Source organism: Corvus cornix, chromosome Z (assembly GCF_000738735.6).
Source record: "Corvus cornix cornix isolate S_Up_H32 chromosome Z, ASM73873v5, whole genome shotgun sequence".
NCBI lineage: Eukaryota > Metazoa > Chordata > Aves > Passeriformes > Corvidae > Corvus > Corvus cornix.
Genome location: NC_046357.1, coordinates 66,175,501 through 66,195,157, shown reverse-complemented (window position 1 = coordinate 66,195,157; position 19,657 = coordinate 66,175,501). Strand labels below are relative to the sequence as shown.

The 19,657-nt window shown below is 43.3% G+C and overlaps 2 protein-coding genes across 2 annotated transcripts; one reads left to right on the top strand and one right to left on the bottom strand.

The window, feature by feature from the left end:
• Positions 1-1,099: 1,099 nt before the first annotated feature.
• LOC120411542 lies at positions 1,100-3,402 on the bottom strand. The gene is made up of 3 exons (XM_039567587.1): positions 3,364-3,402; positions 1,833-2,564; positions 1,100-1,609 (listed from the first exon to the last, which is right to left on the bottom strand). Exons 1-2 carry the CDS (start codon positions 3,400-3,402, stop codon positions 1,923-1,925), a joined length of 681 nt encoding a protein of 226 aa, XP_039423521.1. The 3' UTR covers positions 1,100-1,609; positions 1,833-1,922.
• On the top strand, positions 2,030-15,345 carry ENC1 (ectodermal-neural cortex 1). Its single transcript, XM_039567269.1, is given in 4 exon segments — positions 2,030-2,116; positions 6,709-8,155; positions 8,158-8,521; positions 12,215-15,345. Coding segments are annotated over 2 exon segments (1,767 nt in total). The 5' UTR covers positions 2,030-2,116; positions 6,709-6,720; the 3' UTR covers positions 8,490-8,521; positions 12,215-15,345.
• Positions 15,346-19,657: the final 4,312 nt, after the last annotated feature.

The window sequence follows — 19,657 nt, the reverse complement described above, 5'->3', positions numbered from 1 at the left end:
GCCCCATTTTGTTCATGCAGGGTACTGCCCAAATCTGCATACTGTGGGAATCCACATAAGTCCCGTATGTTGTCCTCTCTGTGGAACTTGTTTTTCACTGACCATTCCTTACAGCTATAGTTCAGATGTTGCTAAGCAATGATAGGTAACATTATTGTATCATTTTGGCTTATCACTCATAGTGATAACTCTGCCTGTTCAAAGTGTCACTGTATGAAGTAATGTGTCCCTGTGTTTTTAGTTGCATAGAATGAGATAATCTGACTTTCTGATCACATTGTGGAAGATTCACCATAATGGACAGGATTTGGGTAGAATCTCTGCAGGTTTAGTTGGGGGGAAACGTGGGAAAATAGGATCAAGGCATTTTATGGTTATGTTACGCAAAAGGAAAAGCTGGACTCATAACATGGAAAATACAACGTGCAACACAGGTTGAAATTTCACAGTCAAATCCAAAATCCTCTACAGGTACATGAGTCAGGTTAACATGGGTGTCTGTGAATACCCCTTGTGCGAGGTTGTTTACAATTTACAACAGCTTCTCACACCTAAACAACTTTGAAACATACTTTATTACATACAGATGTGCAACATTTTTAGACCATGCAACCTGCAATACTTCATGTTGTAATAAAACAATATCATAAAAAGAAATAATCTATGAAACAAATTACTCTTTCATCTGCTCCCTGTTCAGCCATGCTCTCCAGGCTTGCATATGCCCGCAGGCTGTCTAGAATTACAGATGTGTCCTGCTGTACACTAAGTGTGTGCTTATCGGCAGACTCTGGAGTCCAGCAACACAAATATAAATAACCCCCTGCATGTAAGCAAATTGCTTGCAGGGCATTTTTTTTTTTTTTAACAGGAGAATTTTGGGTGACATTTCATTATGAAGAACGAGCAAATTCTCCAGACTATTATATTCAACAAGAAGCTTCCCGCTGGTGCGAGTAATTGCTCTTACCTTCCTTAAAGCCTCTTTAGACTAATACCATTGTTTTAAGTGGTATTAGCAAATAGTAAACTAGAAATATGTGCAATGTTTAGTATGGTACCTTGTGTTTTTCTTGTACAAAGCCACACAATGATATTATGTAAGCACTGTTGTTATGTCTCGAATATGTTTATTGTTGAAATCAGCCTTTTGCACACATGCGTTTTTTACATACTTTGTTAATTGGGAAATAATTAAAGCCAGGCTTCCCTTTGTGCTGGGGGAGCATTCCGCTGGGCAGCTATGAAGCGGCAGCTCTGTGAAGGCCTCCCGAGAGCGCAGTGGCCGCACGGCCCGCGGTAGCTCCGCGGCACCGCCCCGCCGCCGCGGGAGGAGCAGCGCCCGGCAACGGGCTCAGCGCCCGCGATGCCCGCGCTCCTCCGCGCCCTCCCGGCCGCTCCCAGGGCGCCGAGGAGGGATTTTCCACCGTCTGCTTTGTTCGGTCTTCGCCACCCACTGGGACACGCCATGAGGACAGGGACCCCTCCTGTCCGCGTGGCTCTCCCCATCCCGCACAGCTGTTTCGGTGTCTGCGCAGCCGGGCGTACCCCTTGTTCACCCCGAGCGCGGTGCAGGAGCTCGTACAGCGAGTGGCTGCTCCGTCCGAGCCTGCGGAGCCCCCACGCCGCCCCGCTCGGGTGCGGGGCAGGGCAGGCAGGAGAGGCCATCCTGCAGTCCCCGTCCGGGGCGACGCAAGCGCCCCGCTACACCTTCCCTGCCGCCGGCCGGGACAGCAACTGCGAGCGCGCTCCCCTCGTCCTGCCGGCCGTCCCTCCCCGCCTGTCACTCACAGGCTTAGCATAAAGGCTCCCCCCGCCCCCAGCCCATATACCCCTTCTCCGCTCCGCCGCTGGGGCAGAGCTGCGGCCGGCGTGCCAGCAGTAGCAGCAGCCCCTTCTTCCATTCCTTCCGTCCCTCTTCCCTACCTCCCGCCCTCCCTTCCGCGACCCGCCTCCCGCCAGCGGCACCAGCTCCGCCCGGCTCTGCGCGGCTCCCGGCACCGCCGCTCGCCCGCCGCGTCTCCGCGGCCCCGCCGAACCGGCACAGCCCAGCTCCCCTCCCATGCGCGGCGCTGCGCCGCCCAGGCACCTTCGCGCTCGCCCGGGAGCCGCCGCTGTAAGTTGGTGCCGCCGATCCGGTGCAGCGCCGGGTGCGGAGGGGAGGCGGGTGGGCAGCGGCGGGGTAGAGCTGCCGCCTCGCTGCCTGCGGTGCTTCTCCGGCTGGAGCCGGGCTGCCTTGTTGGTCCCCGGCACAGGCGGAGCCTGGCCCTCCTCCGCCCTGTCCGGAACGCTAGGGACCAGCGGGGCACTGGTAGGTAGGCATCCGCGGTGGTTTGCGATCTCCTGTATTCTGCTGCCCTCGGAAAGCGTCGGCTCCCGTTACGAAGGCTGCTGGCCTCGCCGGTGGGCTTCAGCTTCCTGCTCGGGGCCCCGGGCAGTCCGGAGCATCCCTCAGCGGGCGTAAGGCAGGGCAGGCAATGAGCGAGCGCCTCGCTGCTCCGTGAGCTGTCTGCGGCGCTGCTCTCCCTGCGCCGGTACAGAAACTTTTGCACGTGGTTATTGCTCTATAAAGGAAACCAAATGCATTTAGCTTCTCCCACTGGATTTTATATCAGGCTGGAAAGAAGCTCTGCAAGTTTCTTTTCAGAGACGAAGTTACTTAGGTGCTTTGATGGAGCGAACTGAGGGGAATTTAGAGTTGCGTTTCTTTGTCTGCAGAGCTGTAGTGCATTCCTAGCAGGAGCAGCGTGTTCTGCTTTCTGTCTCGCTGCAGGTCCTAGGCAGCCACTGAGTTTGAAGACTTTAGGTAGGCTCACGGTTTGCTTCTGCCGATAGTATCGGTGCAGATTTAGCAATTGAAAGCGGTGTTAGTTACATCGATGGGATGATTAGTAGATTTCCTCTTTCGGCTGTTTCACTGACTCTAAAGAAAAACGCAACCACCGTGTAATTATACAGTCGTATTAAAATGAGCCTGCATCAGGGATGTGTCAGTAATTTGAAAATACTTAATTTTTCAGTTTATTTAGGCTGAGACCTGCATGCTGTAGAACTGTTAAGTGGGACAAGGAGCCTGTTGTTTAGTCGTAAAGTAGTGTTTACTACTGGGCTGCTGTGACAAGTAGGCTGTTGAAGTGTAATTATAAATCAAAGTCTTGGTTCAACCTCTGTTCCTAGATAAAATCTGTATCTGTAATTTACTGACCACTTCTTGTCTTTTACATACAAATACTATTTCTAAGGAAAAAAACGCCTGAAGGGAACTATTATATATGTAGCCTTATATATGAAGGCTAATATTTTTCAAGATGATCACTTGATCACTGACTGTAAATTACCTCTGTTGAAGAATTTGAGGCTTACATAATTTTCAACACCAAACAGAGAAATCGGAGATGTCATTTTTACATTTTGATTTTCTTATAAGATTCTGGATTGACCTAATTGCCAGAGACTCAGAAAGGATGTTTATGGAAACACTGCCTGTTAGTGAATGGTGATACTGCTTCTAAGGGTGTTTGTTCAGGGAGTCCATGTGTGAACTCATCTCAGCACCATAGTGGAGGAAAAAGATGTGTATAGATATGTATCTTTGTTCTGTTTGGGGAAATATGTTAACTTATCTTAAATGTGAATTGGCATATTTTGAATTCCTCTCAATAGATGACATTGCAATGATAAAGGCAATCTTACAGGAACGGTTCAAGACTAGCATATGTGAAATCTACTTCTCAGCAAGAGACTAAGTCTTCTGTTATAGCAGGGTGAAATAGTGAGTGCCTTATTCAGTAGCTGTTTGAGAGGGGTTCTTATGCAATTTTTTTTTTTACAGTGATATTTTTTACTATGGCTGTGAGTGGGCTTTGGGTAACAGACAGTGATCTGTTTCTCCCCTCTGCATGTGGTCTGTAGTTCACTAGTCTCCACTGTATGCATAACTGCAGGGTGGATTTTTTTATGTTTGCCTCTATTTTGTTGTGGTTCTGGGCTCATTCTGAGTGGCGCTGAACAAGTGGTGCTCATGGTAGTACACAGCCTGGTGAAAGATTTAAATGCCTGCATTTGCAGCCTCTGATGTGAACTTTACCTGCCCTGTTTCTGAACCCTGTGTGCATGATGAAAGAAAGTTTTCAGTATGCTCTGAATTCCCCCAATATGAGGGGGCAAAGAAGAGGACCTGTGTTTTCATAGAGATCCTGACATGCCTAGACTGTGATGTCTACACATTCAGTTAATTGGAATGGAGGGTGAGGGGCAGTGAGCATATTCAGATCCTGGTTATTCTGCTGTCTCTGATCAGTGGAGTGTTTAGCTCCCATCCTGCTCCCTGGTGAGGAACCTTGAAAGAGTAAGTCCTCAGTGTGAGGAAAACCCACCTGTAGAGATCCAGTGAATACTTTGCATTGCATCATAATATCATTTAAAATAGTAAAGTACATGGAAAAGTTTGAAAAAAACTACAGTAAAGTGTTCAGCTTCCTGTTTGTGTCTTCAAACTGCTTGTACACTAGTGTTTCAGGCCATGACCTTTCTGTAATCCTTCAGTTTCAGGAGATTTCAACCTGTAAATAGTCAGTATCACATTTTTGGCTATAGGTTAAGTGGGTTATTTTAGTCTGAGATTAGTGCTCAAGATCCTTGAATGCCATCTGCGTATTTTTTTGCCAGACAATACAATTCCATTAAAGGTCATTTAATTTTCCTTGTAAAAGAGTTTGTTTTGAAGACATACCAGCTGCCTTAAGCTGTTCTGTGCTTAGTGTATTTAATAGGTTGGTCTAGGGAGTACTCGTAGGATCCCTTTCTAAACTTTTGCATGGTAGAGACAGATACTCTGCCTTGTAGCTCTGATGTGTAGGATTCCTCTCTGGTTTGAAGGACTTTGGGCTGAGCACCATATATTGGGCTGTGTTACTTGCTTTTTTCAATCCCAGTTAAGTTTCATCAGGCAAATTGTGTTTCAGATAAAAGGAAATGGGCTATAGTAGTTTTACAGTAAGGTGTCTCTTTATTCCTTACTTTAAATTTGGTTTAGGGGCTTTTTTTTGCTGTAACTGAAGGGAAAGGTGTATCACAGACTTGCTGTTCAATATGGTGAATCAATTACATTAGCACAGATAGTGAGGAGGATGGTACTGGCTGTTCTGCATTTATACTGCAGGTGTTGCATGTTCTATATACACAGATTGCTTCTTCTGAAATGGAGTCTGCTGTCCAAATTAAACATGTGGTTTTGATTTTGTTATTTCTGGTCATATGAATCTAGAAAAATACATGTATTTAAAAATGCTTCTTTTTGAGGCTTGTAAAGCTCTTGTATTATCTTGAAGCATGAAATGTGGGAATGAAATTCTACAGTTCTGCAGTGCTTAAAGATGCTCAAGTATATGAAAATGTCTGTGTGAGAGTAAAGTGTATCCACATTAAAAACCTTCGCAAGTGGCCCCAGGTCATGCTCTGACTTAGGACACTGCATGCTTTCCAGGTAGACCTTCTGGCCAGTTCTTTATTTGAAGGTGCAGTAAAAGGTACTCTGGACATTCAAATAGCATAATAATTAGGCAAGTTTGGTTCTTGGCTTTCTCTGAGTTTTCTCTGCAGTTTGAAGAGAGAGAAGTGAGATTATTAGAGTACTGATTAACAGCCACAGCTTGCACTGAGTTCTGTCTGTTTCATCTCCTACTATTTGCACTGTGGCTTTTTGGCCATTAGCTTTATATGTCTGGCAATATTCCTCCCTTTCCCTATACTCCATACTATTTTGACTTACTTAAATCTGGAAACTTGCTGCTGTAATTATACATATACTTGCAGGTAGGTTACTGTTACCATGGCAGGTAACAGTAACATTCACCTCTAAATAGGATCTGAACAGCGTTTTGTTTGCTAGGAATAGAGCAGGATAGGATATGTCTTCTGTTTCATGCCTCCTCAAAACTTCAGAATGAACTGATGGCTTAAGCTCTGAGGACCTGACTCTCCAGGTGGCTTCAGAGGCCATGTCTCAGTGACTTCAGCTGGTAGTCAAAACATGTTTTTCTGCTGACCCTGCCTATATATTTGCTATAGTGCTGAATTCTGTGGAATAAAGGTGGGATCTGTAGAATTTACTAGTCTAGGTTTTTTTACATTTACACCAGCCTAAATGTATGGTTGATACCAGGGTTTTATTTTAAGTTCGTTTTTTTTTCCATTTTGTGCTGTTGCATACGGAATCACTATACCAAAGGGAAGCTTCCTAATGGGATTAGTAGGTTTTTGTTCCCTATACAGCTTTTGACATTCCTTAGGTATTCTGTCTGGTAGCTCTTCCTGCTATGATTCAGTACAGGAGAATGTTTCAAGCGTGTGCATGTGTATGTATGTAATGAATCAGCTGGTCCAGGCTGGGGAAGGGTGAGAAAATCAGTCCTGGTTCATTTTCTTTCTCTAACTTACTTGCTTACTGTATTGCTATGAAAGTTGGAGATCAGGTTTCCCAAGATAAACCTGCTCTTGGGCAACAAATTTAGACTATGTCATTTATGAATCTCAGCTTACAAAAAAATAAACACATGCCAAAGGGAGATGCAATTCTTTGTCCACTCAGCTGTAAATTAAGGCTTTTTTCTCCCCCATCCTATAGTGAATAATAGACACACTTTTTGATATGTAAAAATAATAATGAATTTTACTTTTATTTAATATAAATTTTTTCTTTGCTTATAGGTGTAAAAGAAAATGTCAGTCAGCATGCATGAAAATCGCAAGTCTAGGGCCAGTACTGGCTCCATAAACATATACTTGTTCCACAAGTCATCCTATGCTGATAGTGTCCTTACTCACCTGAACCTCCTGCGTCAGCAGCGTCTCTTTACAGATGTACTTCTCCATGCTGGAAACAGGTCATTCCCCTGCCACAGAGCAGTTCTAGCTGCTTGTAGCCGCTACTTTGAAGCAATGTTCAGTGGAGGACTGAAAGAGAGCCAGGACAGTGAAGTCAACTTTCACAATTCAATTCACCCAGAAGTCTTGGAGCTTCTTCTGGACTATGCATATTCCTCCAGAGTTATCATCAATGAGGAAAATGCAGAGTCATTGCTGGAGGCTGGTGACATGCTGGAGTTTCAGGACATTCGGGATGCTTGTGCAGAATTTCTGGAGAAAAACCTTCATCCCACCAACTGTCTCGGTATGCTGCTGCTGTCAGATGCTCATCAGTGCACCAAGCTGTATGAGCTCTCTTGGAGGATGTGCCTTAGCAACTTCCAGAGTATCAGTAAAAGCGAAGACTTCCTTCAACTGCCAAAAGACATGGTAGTGCAGCTCCTTTCCAGCGAAGAATTAGAAACTGAAGATGAAAGGCTGGTATATGAATCAGCTATCAATTGGGTCAACTATGACCTGAGTAAGCGTCACTGTTACCTGCCAGAGCTGCTGCAGACAGTGAGACTGGCCCTCCTGCCAGCCATATACCTTATGGAGAATGTGGCCATGGAAGAACTTATCACCAAGCAAAGGAAAAGCAAGGAGATTGTAGAAGAATCAATAAGATGCAAGTTGAAGATCTTACAGAATGATGGAGTGGTTACCAGCTTGTGTGCCAGACCCCGAAAAGCTGGTCACTCACTTTTTCTTTTGGGTGGCCAAACCTTTATGTGTGACAAGCTGTACCTGGTGGATCAAAAGGCAAAGGAGATCATTCCAAAGGCTGACATTCCAAGCCCACGGAAAGAGTTCAGTGCTTGTGCCATAGGCTGCAAAGTGTACATCACTGGGGGACGAGGATCAGAAAATGGAGTCTCCAAAGATGTGTGGGTGTATGACACCCTTCACGAGGAGTGGTCAAAGGCTGCTCCCATGCTGGTAGCTAGGTTTGGCCACGGTTCTGCCGAACTTAAGCACTGTTTGTATGTAGTAGGAGGACACACTGCAGCAACTGGTTGCCTTCCAGCTTCCCCTTCAGTATCCTTGAAGCAGGTAGAACAGTATGACCCCGTGACCAACAAATGGACCATGGTTGCCCCACTGCGAGAGGGAGTAAGCAATGCAGCTGTAGTCAGTGCAAAGCTGAAGCTGTTTGCTTTTGGTGGTACCAGTGTTAGCCATGACAAGCTGCCCAAAGTCCAGTGCTACGATCAGTGTGAAAACAGATGGACAGTACCAGCCACCTGCCCCAGCCCTGGCGCTACACAGCTGCAGCTGTTCTGGGAAACCAGATTTTTATTATGGGTGGAGATACTGAATTCTCTGCATGCTCTGCTTATAAATTCAACAGTGAGGCATACCAGTGGACTAAGGTGGGAGATGTGACAGCAAAGCGAATGAGCTGCCATGCAGTGGCATCTGGAAACAAATTGTATGTGGTTGGAGGCTACTTTGGCATTCAGAGGTGCAAAACATTGGACTGCTACGATCCCACGTTAGATGTATGGAACAGCATAACAACTGTGCCATATTCATTAATTCCCACAGCATTTGTCAGCACATGGAAGCACCTCCCCTCCTAATTGTGTATAAGTTGGCAATTAAAAGTTACCAGGTAAGAAATAACACCTTTGAATTTCACTGTAATAATGCTTTTCAAAAAACTTTTCGGCAGCAGCTCTGAGGAGGGGTGAGTATGTTTGATGCAATTTTACATCTGGAGCACCTGTGACACATACATTCATGGGCTGTTTTAAGCCAGGCACCATGTCTGTGACAAAGCCAGATGCTGGAAGTAGTTTGCCATATATCTTGCACTGACTTTTACAAGGCCTTTTCCTTCATGATTTAGATGTAAAGGACTGAGCAAAAATAACATTTTCAATTTGTGGGGAAATGCAGATAATCTTTTGGAAATTGGCTCTGCTTTTAAGTACTAAATGCATGCTAAATAAAGGTTCCAGTGCCATTTTCCTGATGACTGAGACTCAGTCACTCTGCATCCAGTAACAGTACCCAAAAAAGATACAGTAAATTCTGATCTGAAGTCTGATAGTAAATTCACTTGAATTTACATGCTGATGCTTTAGGGAAAGCTGCTGTCTTATGAGAGGTGTTTTACAGGGAGTTCAGGCCTAATTTTCAATCTCACCTAACAGCATGGTTGCATCTGCATGGATTAAGGTTGCATTTTCTCCATTGCTACACTTTAAAATACAGACTTTTCAAAATACATATGCTTATATATGTTGAACTAGATATAGTGTCAGGAAGATGTGTAATTAATATTGCTGCCTGAAATAATTACTAGTCTATAGCACACACTGTTCCAAAACAATTTAATTATACATAATGGGCCAAGCTCTTACCAGATGCAACTTCAGCATTGTATCTTCTCACAAGCAAGTCTGAATTTGGTCTTGCTTGATTGGTTGTTGTGCATTTCTTATTTTTGGGAGGAGGGGAGAAGATTTTCACTATTAATCTGTGTATTTTGCAACAAACCAGGTAGACTCCCGTTTGTGTTGTGTTGCTTTTATTCCCCACTTCCTCCTTGTGGCTTTAGTACAAAATCAGTTACTGCCAGCCAAATAAATATAATGATGTCCTTGATCCTAAATAATCAATGCCCTGTGAATGGTAGTTTCTTTTTTGATTTGAGCAGTGTATATTGTACCCTTGAAGGCAGGCAGGTTATAAAAAAAAGGCAAATAAATAGAGTTGCAGTAATTAAATAAGCTATACATGTGCCTTTGGGTTACCTAAAAGTTCAGACTGACAGAGATTCTCCAGAATCTTCTCCAGGGAGAACAACTTATGTATAAAGACTTCTCTAGGTTCTTCAGTTTGGGACAGATCACTGGGGAGGTTTCTTTGGTGTTTTTTGCAGCAGTTGACATTTGCACTTAATGCAAACCCCAAAGGTCTTTGAAGCAGTATAGATAGTGCAGACAGTTACTCTTGTAGTTGCCTTTCATTTGACTGGGAGCTTTGACTGAGTAAGGAATACAAGGTTGGGCCCATGCAAAGCAGCAGCTCAGCTTTGAAATCTAGTGTGAAATTGGGGAGTGTTGTGCCACTAGGTGCTCTTCTCTCAGGTGGTTGTTTGCCTTGAAAATACTACCCTCTCTCTCTCCCCTCTCTCTCTCCCCTCTCTCTCTCCCTCTCTCTCTCCCCTCTCTCTCTCCCCTCTCTCTCTCCCCTCTCTCTCTCCCTCTCTCTCTCCCCTCTCTCTCTCCCCTCTCTCTCTCCCTCTCTCTCCCTCTCTCTCTCCCCTCTCTCTCCCCTTCTCTCTCTCCCCTCTCTCTCTCCCCTCCTCTCTCCCCTCTCTCTCTCCCCTCTCTCTCTCCCCTCTCTCTCTCCCCTCTCTCCCCTTCTCACTCTTTTTTTCCCCAGACTTCTCTTGGGAAAGCACGACAAACTTTAGAGACTTGGCAGGTCCTGGTTACTGGCAGTAATTGCCCCCCGACAGCAAATGGAAGCCCTCATTTCTGTGTGTCAGCTTCCTCCCTAGCTGGGAACTATGTCTCAATATCTTCAGTTAATTTGTATTATTACTGACTTTATGCGGTTCTCAGTGTTATCAGAACAGCAGTATTGAATGCCCAGACTCAGGTCTGTGCCAAGAAAAATATTGACTTATTCTTCTGAGTCTGACTTAATTGTTCTGGAGTTTGCAGTACGTGAGGGAGTGTTTTATTTTGAAAAAGAGTTCTCAGAGTATAACGGTGCAAAAAGCTTTCCTTTATTCTGTAGTATCTTGTTAAAAGCCATTATTTTAGCTTCACTAATACACAAGATAACTGGCTTAACAAGCACACAAGATAACTGTCTGAATGTAGCCATAGACTGAAATCTCTCCAGTGCTGTGTGCTCATCCAGCAAGTAGGTTGTTTTTTTTCCTACTGACTCCTGCTGCTTTGTCAGTGGGTGGGAGGGACAAAAAGGAAATTACTTCTGATTGCTCTGTTTTCATGGCGCTGTGTGGCCCCAGTCTGACAGCTTTTAGGAAGACTTCAGTCTGCTTTGTCTTGTTCCTCAAACTTGAGAGTTTTGAGTCGTTTTTTTTCCCCTCTGTTTTGGAATTGTTTATAGTTTTTTTAAAATTCATCCCATGACAAGAAACACTGTTTTGACTTCAGTGTTGATAGTCTGTATTGATGGGAAGTATGTCATGCTATGCTGAAGAATGCCTAGAAAAGACTAATCACACTAAGAGTGGACACTTTTTTAGACATAAAAAAATAGCCCACACTTGCAAAAGCACTATGGACTGTTATGTAGGCTGGGTTGTTTCCTGTGAATGTTCTCTGTTGTTCTTAGACAGCCTGAGAGAGATGTGGTGTGTTCAAAGGATCTGTGAGTGTGCTGGAGCTCATTTGCATTGTAATGAAGTAGGATTTGCCTTCTAAAATTCTAGCAGTGCTGTCAGAAATTGCTGATGAACTGATGATGGTTTAGAAGCTGGCATTTTGATACAGCTTCACAGTGAAAAAGCAAAGCACAATCTCAGTATCCAAAGGCTGAGTTTCTCATTGAATAATAAATTTTATAAAGGACTCCAGGATGGATTTATCGATGCATAGTATATTGCTGTGTGAAAAGAAATGAGGGAGAATTCTGCTCTAATGAAGAGTAGATGTATTTTAAGTAAGGGAATTCTATGGCCCTTTCTCTACTGTGAGTAAATTCAATTCAGAATTTGTTAAGGTAGAGGGAGGTATTGGGGTGAGACACTTTCACCTTCCCTTCTGCTTTGATCCAACCAGGTTTGTTTTGGCTGAGGGATAGAAAAAACTCTGCACTAAGTGCTCATGTGGGTTTTTGTGGAAGAGAAGTAACAAAAGCTTGTTTGCCTAAAACAAATCCACGAAGTTTTAAGATTCTGGGGGAACATAAAAATGTGCAAGTATGCAGGATACTGAGCCAATCACTTTGGGCCAGTTTGATTTAGGTTTCAAGTGACTGAATTTCTACCCCAAAAGTTAGTCAGTGTTTCTGCAGTCAATAGGATGGTTTGCAGAGTAAGGTGAGTAGAATAATGAAGTCAGAATCTGGTCCTAAATAATTATGTTCTTGTCTGGTTTATGTATCAGTAGTTGGGTATTGCACAAGAACCTTGACGTTTGGAGCGGGCAGGGAAGCCCACTAACGTTGTAATGTAGGATACAATATTAGGGTTGTATCCTAAGCCTAGCTTTTAAATTTTCTTTGACATCTGGAAGAAAAACCTTATGGTATATTGTTGCAGCAAAATCTTTAAAGTCATTTCTCTCCCCTTTCCCTCTACCTCTTCCCACGCTTTTAGTTTACTCCTTTATTTGGAGAAGCGAATTGGAACCTCAGATCTGGAGAAGTTTTAATGAAGAAAAATCATTCAGCATCTCTTGCATTTGAAGAAAATCATCTGCACCTTGTAAATTATCCAACCTAGACATGAAGGAATGGGAGAAGAAACCCCTGTCTTCAGTGCTTCAACACATGGTTTAAATATGAATGGACAAACCTGTGATCTGGTCCTTGTGCTAGTAATTGTGGATTAATGCCAATATTAATCAGTCTTTCAAAGATGAAAAAACCAGAGACAGAACTTCTCTTAGCTGTGCACCACACAGCGCTTGATTTCCATGGACGCCACTGTTTTTATGTGAAATTCGAAAGGGTTGTTACCTTTCTTTGTGATGGTTTGAAGTGCCAGCACCAGCTGCAGCAGAAGCAGGCCAGGTCTGAAACAGCAAGATGCTGCTGTGAATGAAGATACAGCAGTATTGCTGCTGAACTCTGCTGAGTGGAGTGTGCTTGCCTGTGGGCAGTGCCTGCAGCATCTGTTACACCCTGTGTTGCATTGTCCTGTGTGCAGTAAGTTACCTTCTGCTTCATAAGGACCAGTCCAGTGGTGAAATGTTTTTGCAACAGTGGGGAACAAACATTACATCCCCGAAATGCTCATTGTTCCTGTTCCTCCCTGTATTTATAATTCAGTCTGTCTGATTCCTATTATGTTACTTCTTGTAGATATAGTTATTTATTGTTCAGTGGTTGCATGCTGAAACAATGCCTGCAATTGTCTTCATGTTGCAAGGGCTTGTGTGAATTGTATGTTTTGCACATATTGTGATTGCTGACTTGCTCTGCTGCACAAAGAAAGAAAACTATTGGGTAACAGTTGGAGGTGGGAGGGAGGAGTGGCTTCCCAGTCGGAAATGGAAGGATTACAAGACAGGATTTTAAATTACACATGTGCTAAACGAAGAAGCCATGGAGGTCACTTTCTCAGGCCACCAGCTCCCCAGGTTGCATGTGGTGTGTCTTGTAGACGGTGTCCTTGCAACATTTCATTTGTTGGTCATGCCTTTCAATTTCTAACCTGGAAATAGCCAAAGTCTCTTGCAACATTCTCTTTGTGCAGCTTCCTGATTGCAACGCAAATACTGTGGAAGAGCTTCTGGATACCAAGCCCAGATGAAGTCATTGTCCAAACTTATTTATTTATTTATTGGGTTGGAGGAGGGTTACCAACAATATAGCCACATTGTCCTGAAGGAGTGGAGAATGGTGATTCAAGAATAAGAACAAAAATAAAACCTCAACATAGGTTAATGATGAAGTCTTAAAAAAAAAAAAAAAAAAGGAAGAAGAAAGAGCAGCAATTTTGCACTGACTGGATTGCCTCATCCATCTGGATTTCAGATGATCATCTGAGTGGCCAGATGTCAAAGACCCAAGTGCTCTAGAAAAATTCTTATGGGGATAGATAAAGAATTTCAGACCTCTTATCTTAAAAAAAAAAAAAAAAAGCCCTCAAGCTCTGCTGCTTTTAATTTTTGTTATCCAGGTGTGTCTTTAATCACTTGGTTGCTCATAAGCCTCAGATAATCCTGAGAAACCAAACTTTGATTTATAAATAAAATTGTTTCTTATTATTCTGGTCTTTGGACAGAGATGATGCTACCCTTTTTCTTTGGAATTTCAGAAGCTTGTGTTTCACAGGTACTTTCTTTGCCAGATCCTGTCATGAAGCTTGTATTGTGTTGTGTTTTTTCTTAGATGTTTCTGGAGCCCAACTTAGCTGGCACATTCAGTAACATGGTTGGTGTGTGCTGTGGTATAAGTAAACAGCTGCATGTGTGCATGCAAAACAAAAATAGTCACATTGGTGATGCTTGCCTTTCTCTGTGTGACAGTGATGTAGCTGTATTTGTGAAAGCTTTGTCATCTGAAAGTGTTTACATTGGTCACTGGAAGTTTCTCTGTGCTGCCTTACATTTGATTTGCTGTTTGGAATAGACTCTTTACATTTCAGAAATAAGGTATTTGGAGTTCTGTGAATACTGAGAGAACATTGATTAATCAGCAGTCATTTGCAGTTTTTGAAAGGGTGAGTTCCAGCTAGATGTGATAAAATTATAGTTCCACTGATTAAACTGATTCCTTGAAGTGATAGATTAAAAAAGTATTTAAACCCACAGCCTCTCTAACCCTGCCCCCCCCCTTAGATGGCCTTTAAGCAATAGGAAAACAGATTAGGATAGGTCTACTTTCTATATCCCTGTACTTGCACAGGTTGCCATGTTGAAGCAAACAGCCTTGAATTTTTGTTGCCTTTCATCTTGTGGATCACTCTCAGGAGTATGAAGGGAGCCATAAAATCAGACTTCCTGTGTTTTGCATGTCCTCTCACCAGGCACTAGCAATTACATAAGGTACAAGGAAGTAAAGAACTGGGTCCCCAGGGGCCCCTGTGTTTGAATAAGGACATGTAGCTTTGAGACCTGTGTTCTCCGTCAAGCTGATCAGAGTCTAGAGGTGAAGCTGCCTTGCATCTATTTAGCTTATGAAATCTGTTTTGTAGCACCATGCAGCTTCCAAAAGTGGGATGAGTTTTCTGCAGCTGTTTCCAAAGTTGTGGTCTGCTTTCAAGTCCTCAATTAATTCCTGTGTGTAGGCTGAAGGAAGCTGAAGTCAGGGTGGGCCTCTGTCTCTGCAGGGAATACACTAGGCTCTTGCTCTGTGAATTGTTGTGGGAATCCTGGCTAACTACTTGACCATTCCAGTCCTGCAAAACACCCCACACTTTGAAGCAAATGCAGTTCACAGCAGAGTGCACACAAAAACCCTGGCATAAGATGGGAAGGTTCCTCTTATTTTGCAGGCTGGTTGCTGTAGAAACATGTAACAAAGGACAGCCTTCCTCTTCTGGTGTAATTGTGCAGCCCCTTTTCTATATGTCTGACACCTGTCTGAATAAGAGTGATTAGAACAGAATAATGTTCCCATTCCTGGCCATTGAAGACATGGTTCATGTGCTAAAAGAAAACTGTGCAAGTGAAGAAGTAAAATTGTCTATGTTGTTTGCTACTACATCTTAAGATTTTGTAAAACTCACTTTTTTTCACAATGTGAAACTGAAGGTCAATAAATTATTAGATATTTCCTCTACATGGCATGTTTATTTGAAGTGTTGACTCTTCCTCCCCTCTTTCCTCACCCCTAAATGCTTTGAATCCTGTATAATGCCCTTTTTATGTCCTCTTAAAAGAAGCACATCAGCAACATGCAATTAAATGCTTTGGTTTAAGCTTCTGCTTCAGTTGCGCTTTCCTTCCCTTTGTTCTGTTCTGCTGCTGTTACTATGATCTCTATCTCAAAGTTCAGCAGTTAAAACTCGGAGAGCCTCAAAACATTTAAGAACAGGAAATGCAAGTTTGTTGGTGCTTGCATTACAGTTTAGTTAGTGCCTGATACCACTCGGAAGTGGAATTAGGCATCTTGAATCCTTTCTAATTATTCTCAAGTCAGAAAATGCTGGCTATGTATAAAGCATTCCAGTTGTTCTGTATACTGTATGTGTATAGTCAAACTCTTTGAACTTTTCATCTTACTTATGTTTCTGTGTATACATGGTGGTGGGGTTTTTTGTAGTTTTGGGTGGGGCTTTTTTGTTTGATTGTTTGTTTGTTTAAATGCCATTTTAATAATATTGATTGTCTACATTGGCTTAGCACCTGTCTGGCCTGAAAGTGTTGCTGAACTCTGTTCAGATATAAAATAGCGAGTTTTCTGACATCTTCTAAACTACCTCTATTAAAACTCCTGCAACTGCCCCGTGAAAAATCAGAGGTTTCTTCATGATCTTTCTTTGCTCAAAAGAGTTGGGGCCGTAGTATTAAGTGACTTTCTGGCCTTGGCATGGCTTGGGTAACCTGTGTTGGAGATGTTTGGCGTCAGTTTTAGCTGGGGGAGTGGGACACTTGGAGACTCTTTAAATATGAAGGATACTGGAAGAAATCAGTCTTTCCACAGAGCAAGGTAAGGTTAAATCAGTTTCAGTGCTTATTGCAAGCTCTTTGCTGACAGTAACCTGGGTTGGTTTCCTTTGGATTTCACCAGGGCATGGGATGCTGATGGCAGCATTGGGCATGAACAAGCTGCTGTAGAGTGATTCACTGGTGTCGTTTTAGGGCACTGGGTTACTACTCTACCTGGTCATGGATTCAAACTCCTTTGTTTGAAAGTTTTCTCATACTGGAGGTTCTGATATTTATGATGAGAGTGTAAAAAAATAATTACATTTTAGTTTAAAACAACTGATAATCTGAACGAGATCTGCAAGGCATTTGCTTTATTCATAGTAAGCATAAAAACTAAATGCCTTGAATGATTAGAAAGAAATCAGCTCATTAGCATTGACTATGGCTTCATCAAGCATACTTTGGTGATCAGCCCTGACCTGTGAAAGTCTCAAAGGCCCTGTTTATGCTAGTAAATTTAATATGCCTGGGGATGGTCTGGCAGCTGGCATGAAAGAGCCTTGAGCTCTTTGAGCAGCCCCTTGTCCTGGCAAGATAGGGTGGCTGCATGCAAACTACTTGGGGTGGCTGCTGGAGTGGTCTGGCTCCTGAACCCTGCCCAGGAGCACTCCAGAGGAGAGCAAGTTTGCATGGGTCGAAACCACGTTGGGCTACTCAAAAGATTGAGCAGAACTGGCAATCTGTTCTGTGCCTGGGAACATGCTCAAATGCAGTTTGATATATTGCCGTTGTCCCAGCTGAAACATATGAGTAACGTCACGATTAGGTCCTTGATAACTGGGTGGGCTGATAACTGCTTGTCTGACCTGGCATCAATGACCTAAAAGCTGTTGAAGATGGAGGAAGGAATGCTGTCTCTGAGTGACACTTGGTAAGTGGGAAAGATGGGTCCCAAAGAGGAAGAGTCATGCTGCTTCTTCAGATGCAATGACACAAAGGATTAGAAGTGCAGAGAGAAAAGGGTAGGAGTGTCCACACTGTAGGTGAAAAATGTTTGGTGTGCCCAAAGCACTCCTGGTGGCAGTGCCCTGTGGGCTTTGCAGCAGGTGCATGGTGTCTCCTGGTTTCAAAAGAAGAAAATGGAGCAGAGCTCTATCAGAGACACAGCACAAGCGTGCACATGGGAACAGCCCATAACCCTGCCTGGCAAAAACCGAATGAGACAAGTCACTTCTGTTACAAAGGATCATTAGACCCCAGTTTTACCCAGCATGGCCTCATTTTTGGCCCTTACACCTCTTACACCTATATAATTTATTCCCCTCCACAGTGTGAAAGGCTGTGATCTGAAATGGTCTGTCATCTGGGTGTGTATATGCATGTAAAGCATACAGAAACATAGATATCATAGAAAAGTCATATGTTTATTGAAATTTCTGTTTCTGTGTGTGTGTGACATGAAGCCAAGTACAAACTCGCTCAGTAGTAACATACGCACATACACAATATACACAAAGACCATCTGTCTTCTATGTCTTCTGTAACGGTCTGTGAATTTTAGTGTGTCACTATTTGTTAGAAACTGTACATTTAAATATGAGAATTACCCTTAAAACAAAAAATGGTACATAAGGTGTGACTGTGAATTAAAATGAGTGGCTAAATAAATTACAAATCTCTTTCATAATCATGTTTAGGCAATGCTTCTGGCCTGACAACTCTCTGACACTCTCAGGAAACCAAATTAGACAATGTGTCCTTTTTGTATGTGTGTGTGTGTGTGTGTCTAGTTACCCTAGAAACCATAATCTGTATCTCTGAAGCAATGGGGAGCTATGAAGGAGGCAAAGCCACAGGAGTTTCTTCCAAGACCCCTCCTAATCCTTCTCTTCTGTTGTCAGACATTCAATAAATTACTTAGCGCTTGGTATTAGATGAAGTTCATTAGATATTTTGTAATCACTCTGGAATTTGTAGGTCATAGTCCATGCTCTGATTCAAAGGTAAAGTTTATGGTTGACTGTGTTACTTAATTGGAATTATATATTTATATGAGCCAAAGTCACAAAAACACACTAAGATTTTACAAACCTTCAGCTCTTTCCAGGAGATGTTAACATGCCCCATCACATTTCATCCCCAAACCAAGTTCATTAGGGAGCAAAAACACTTAGTCCCAGCCTCAGGCTGAGAAGCTGGGGCATGGGGGATTTGCTGAAGGGTGCTGAAGGAGTAGTAGCCGAGCCTCCTCAGTTCTCCCAGCAACTTCTGGAGGCACTGGGTGCACTGCACTGATCAACAAGATATCAGGCTGCTTTGTGAGACTGGCTGTGAAAACTTGGCATCTCATTCATGTTGTGATTTGGCTTGAGAAGGGTTAAACTATTTACAGAGATACTGTCTCTCAAGACTAACAGAACTAGGTCTAAAAGAAATAGGAAGGACTTGCCATCAGATAAGCACAAGCAACCTGGCTTTTTACATAGCAGTGAGGAACAATAATTCTTTCAGGCAGATGGTTACTCTTTACCTAAAGAGTGCTGATAGGAAGCACACAAGTTTAGGGAACTGCTGGTAGCAGAGTATTTACACAGACTTAAAATGTTATCCTGCTCCTTGGCATGCCTCCCAGTATGGAGAGGTACTGAGCAAAAGAAAGATGCAGACTGGACCTTTTATCTTAGAGGAAATAGGCTTTCTTTTCCATTCTAAGAAAGAAACATCTTGTATTAAAACACTTGGAAAGAGTGTTTTAAAGCCTGGGGGTCCCTATAAAGGAACCCAATCAATGTGGACTTCCTCCTAGGGTGAATGGCTGGCTGGAGTGGCTTGGTTCAAGGTTTGGGAAGCAGCTGAGGGGAGACTAGTGGGCTGGTGGAACTGTCCCTGAGTACACAGGATAGTGGTCCAGCTTTCATTTTCATGTGTCACATTTCAAATGTGTCCCTCACTCCATCTTTGCTCTTACTGTCCCTACCTGTGTAAATTCCTCATAGACCTGTTCCCCCAGCCCTTATAGTTAGTCAGGACACAGTGAATATTGCAAAATTAGGAGGAAGGGAGGTCAAAAACTTTTGAAGGCATTTGCTAACATATTGCCACTGAATATGGTCCAGGAGCTATATACCATGGCCTGATAATCCTGCAGAGTATCTGCCTTTGTCCTGCTCTACCTGTATGTCTCAGCCACACAGCTTGTAGCTATTAGCTGTTTGCAGCCCTGTGTGGCACAGACCTGTGTTCAGCTGTATCTGGTTAACTTATCAAAACCCCTGAAAACAGTTGTGTCATAAGGTAACACTGGATGTGATGTTCTAGCCAGGGCTTTGTTGGCTATAAAAGGGTTAGCCATGAGTGCTGACAGTAAGTTCTCTGTATGTCCTCTTCTAGCTGAAGCATGGCTTTCATCTTTGATCCTGCAAATGGGGTTCTGGAACAGCTGGGTGGATGCAGATGCTCTCACAAGGGATTGCCTCACCCTGCTTGTGGGTCTCCAAACA

What these genes read in the sequence shown, in the direction of transcription:
- LOC120411542 (XM_039567587.1), bottom strand. Translation starts at nt 3,402, where the DNA reads ATGACATCTCCGATTTCTCTGTTTGGTGTTGAAAATTAT. An exon ending in TGTTTGGTGTTGAAAATTAT is followed by an intron (nt 2,565 to 3,363) that starts GTAAGCCTCAAA and finishes TTTCCTTTATAG; the next exon opens with AGCAATAACCACGTGCAAAA.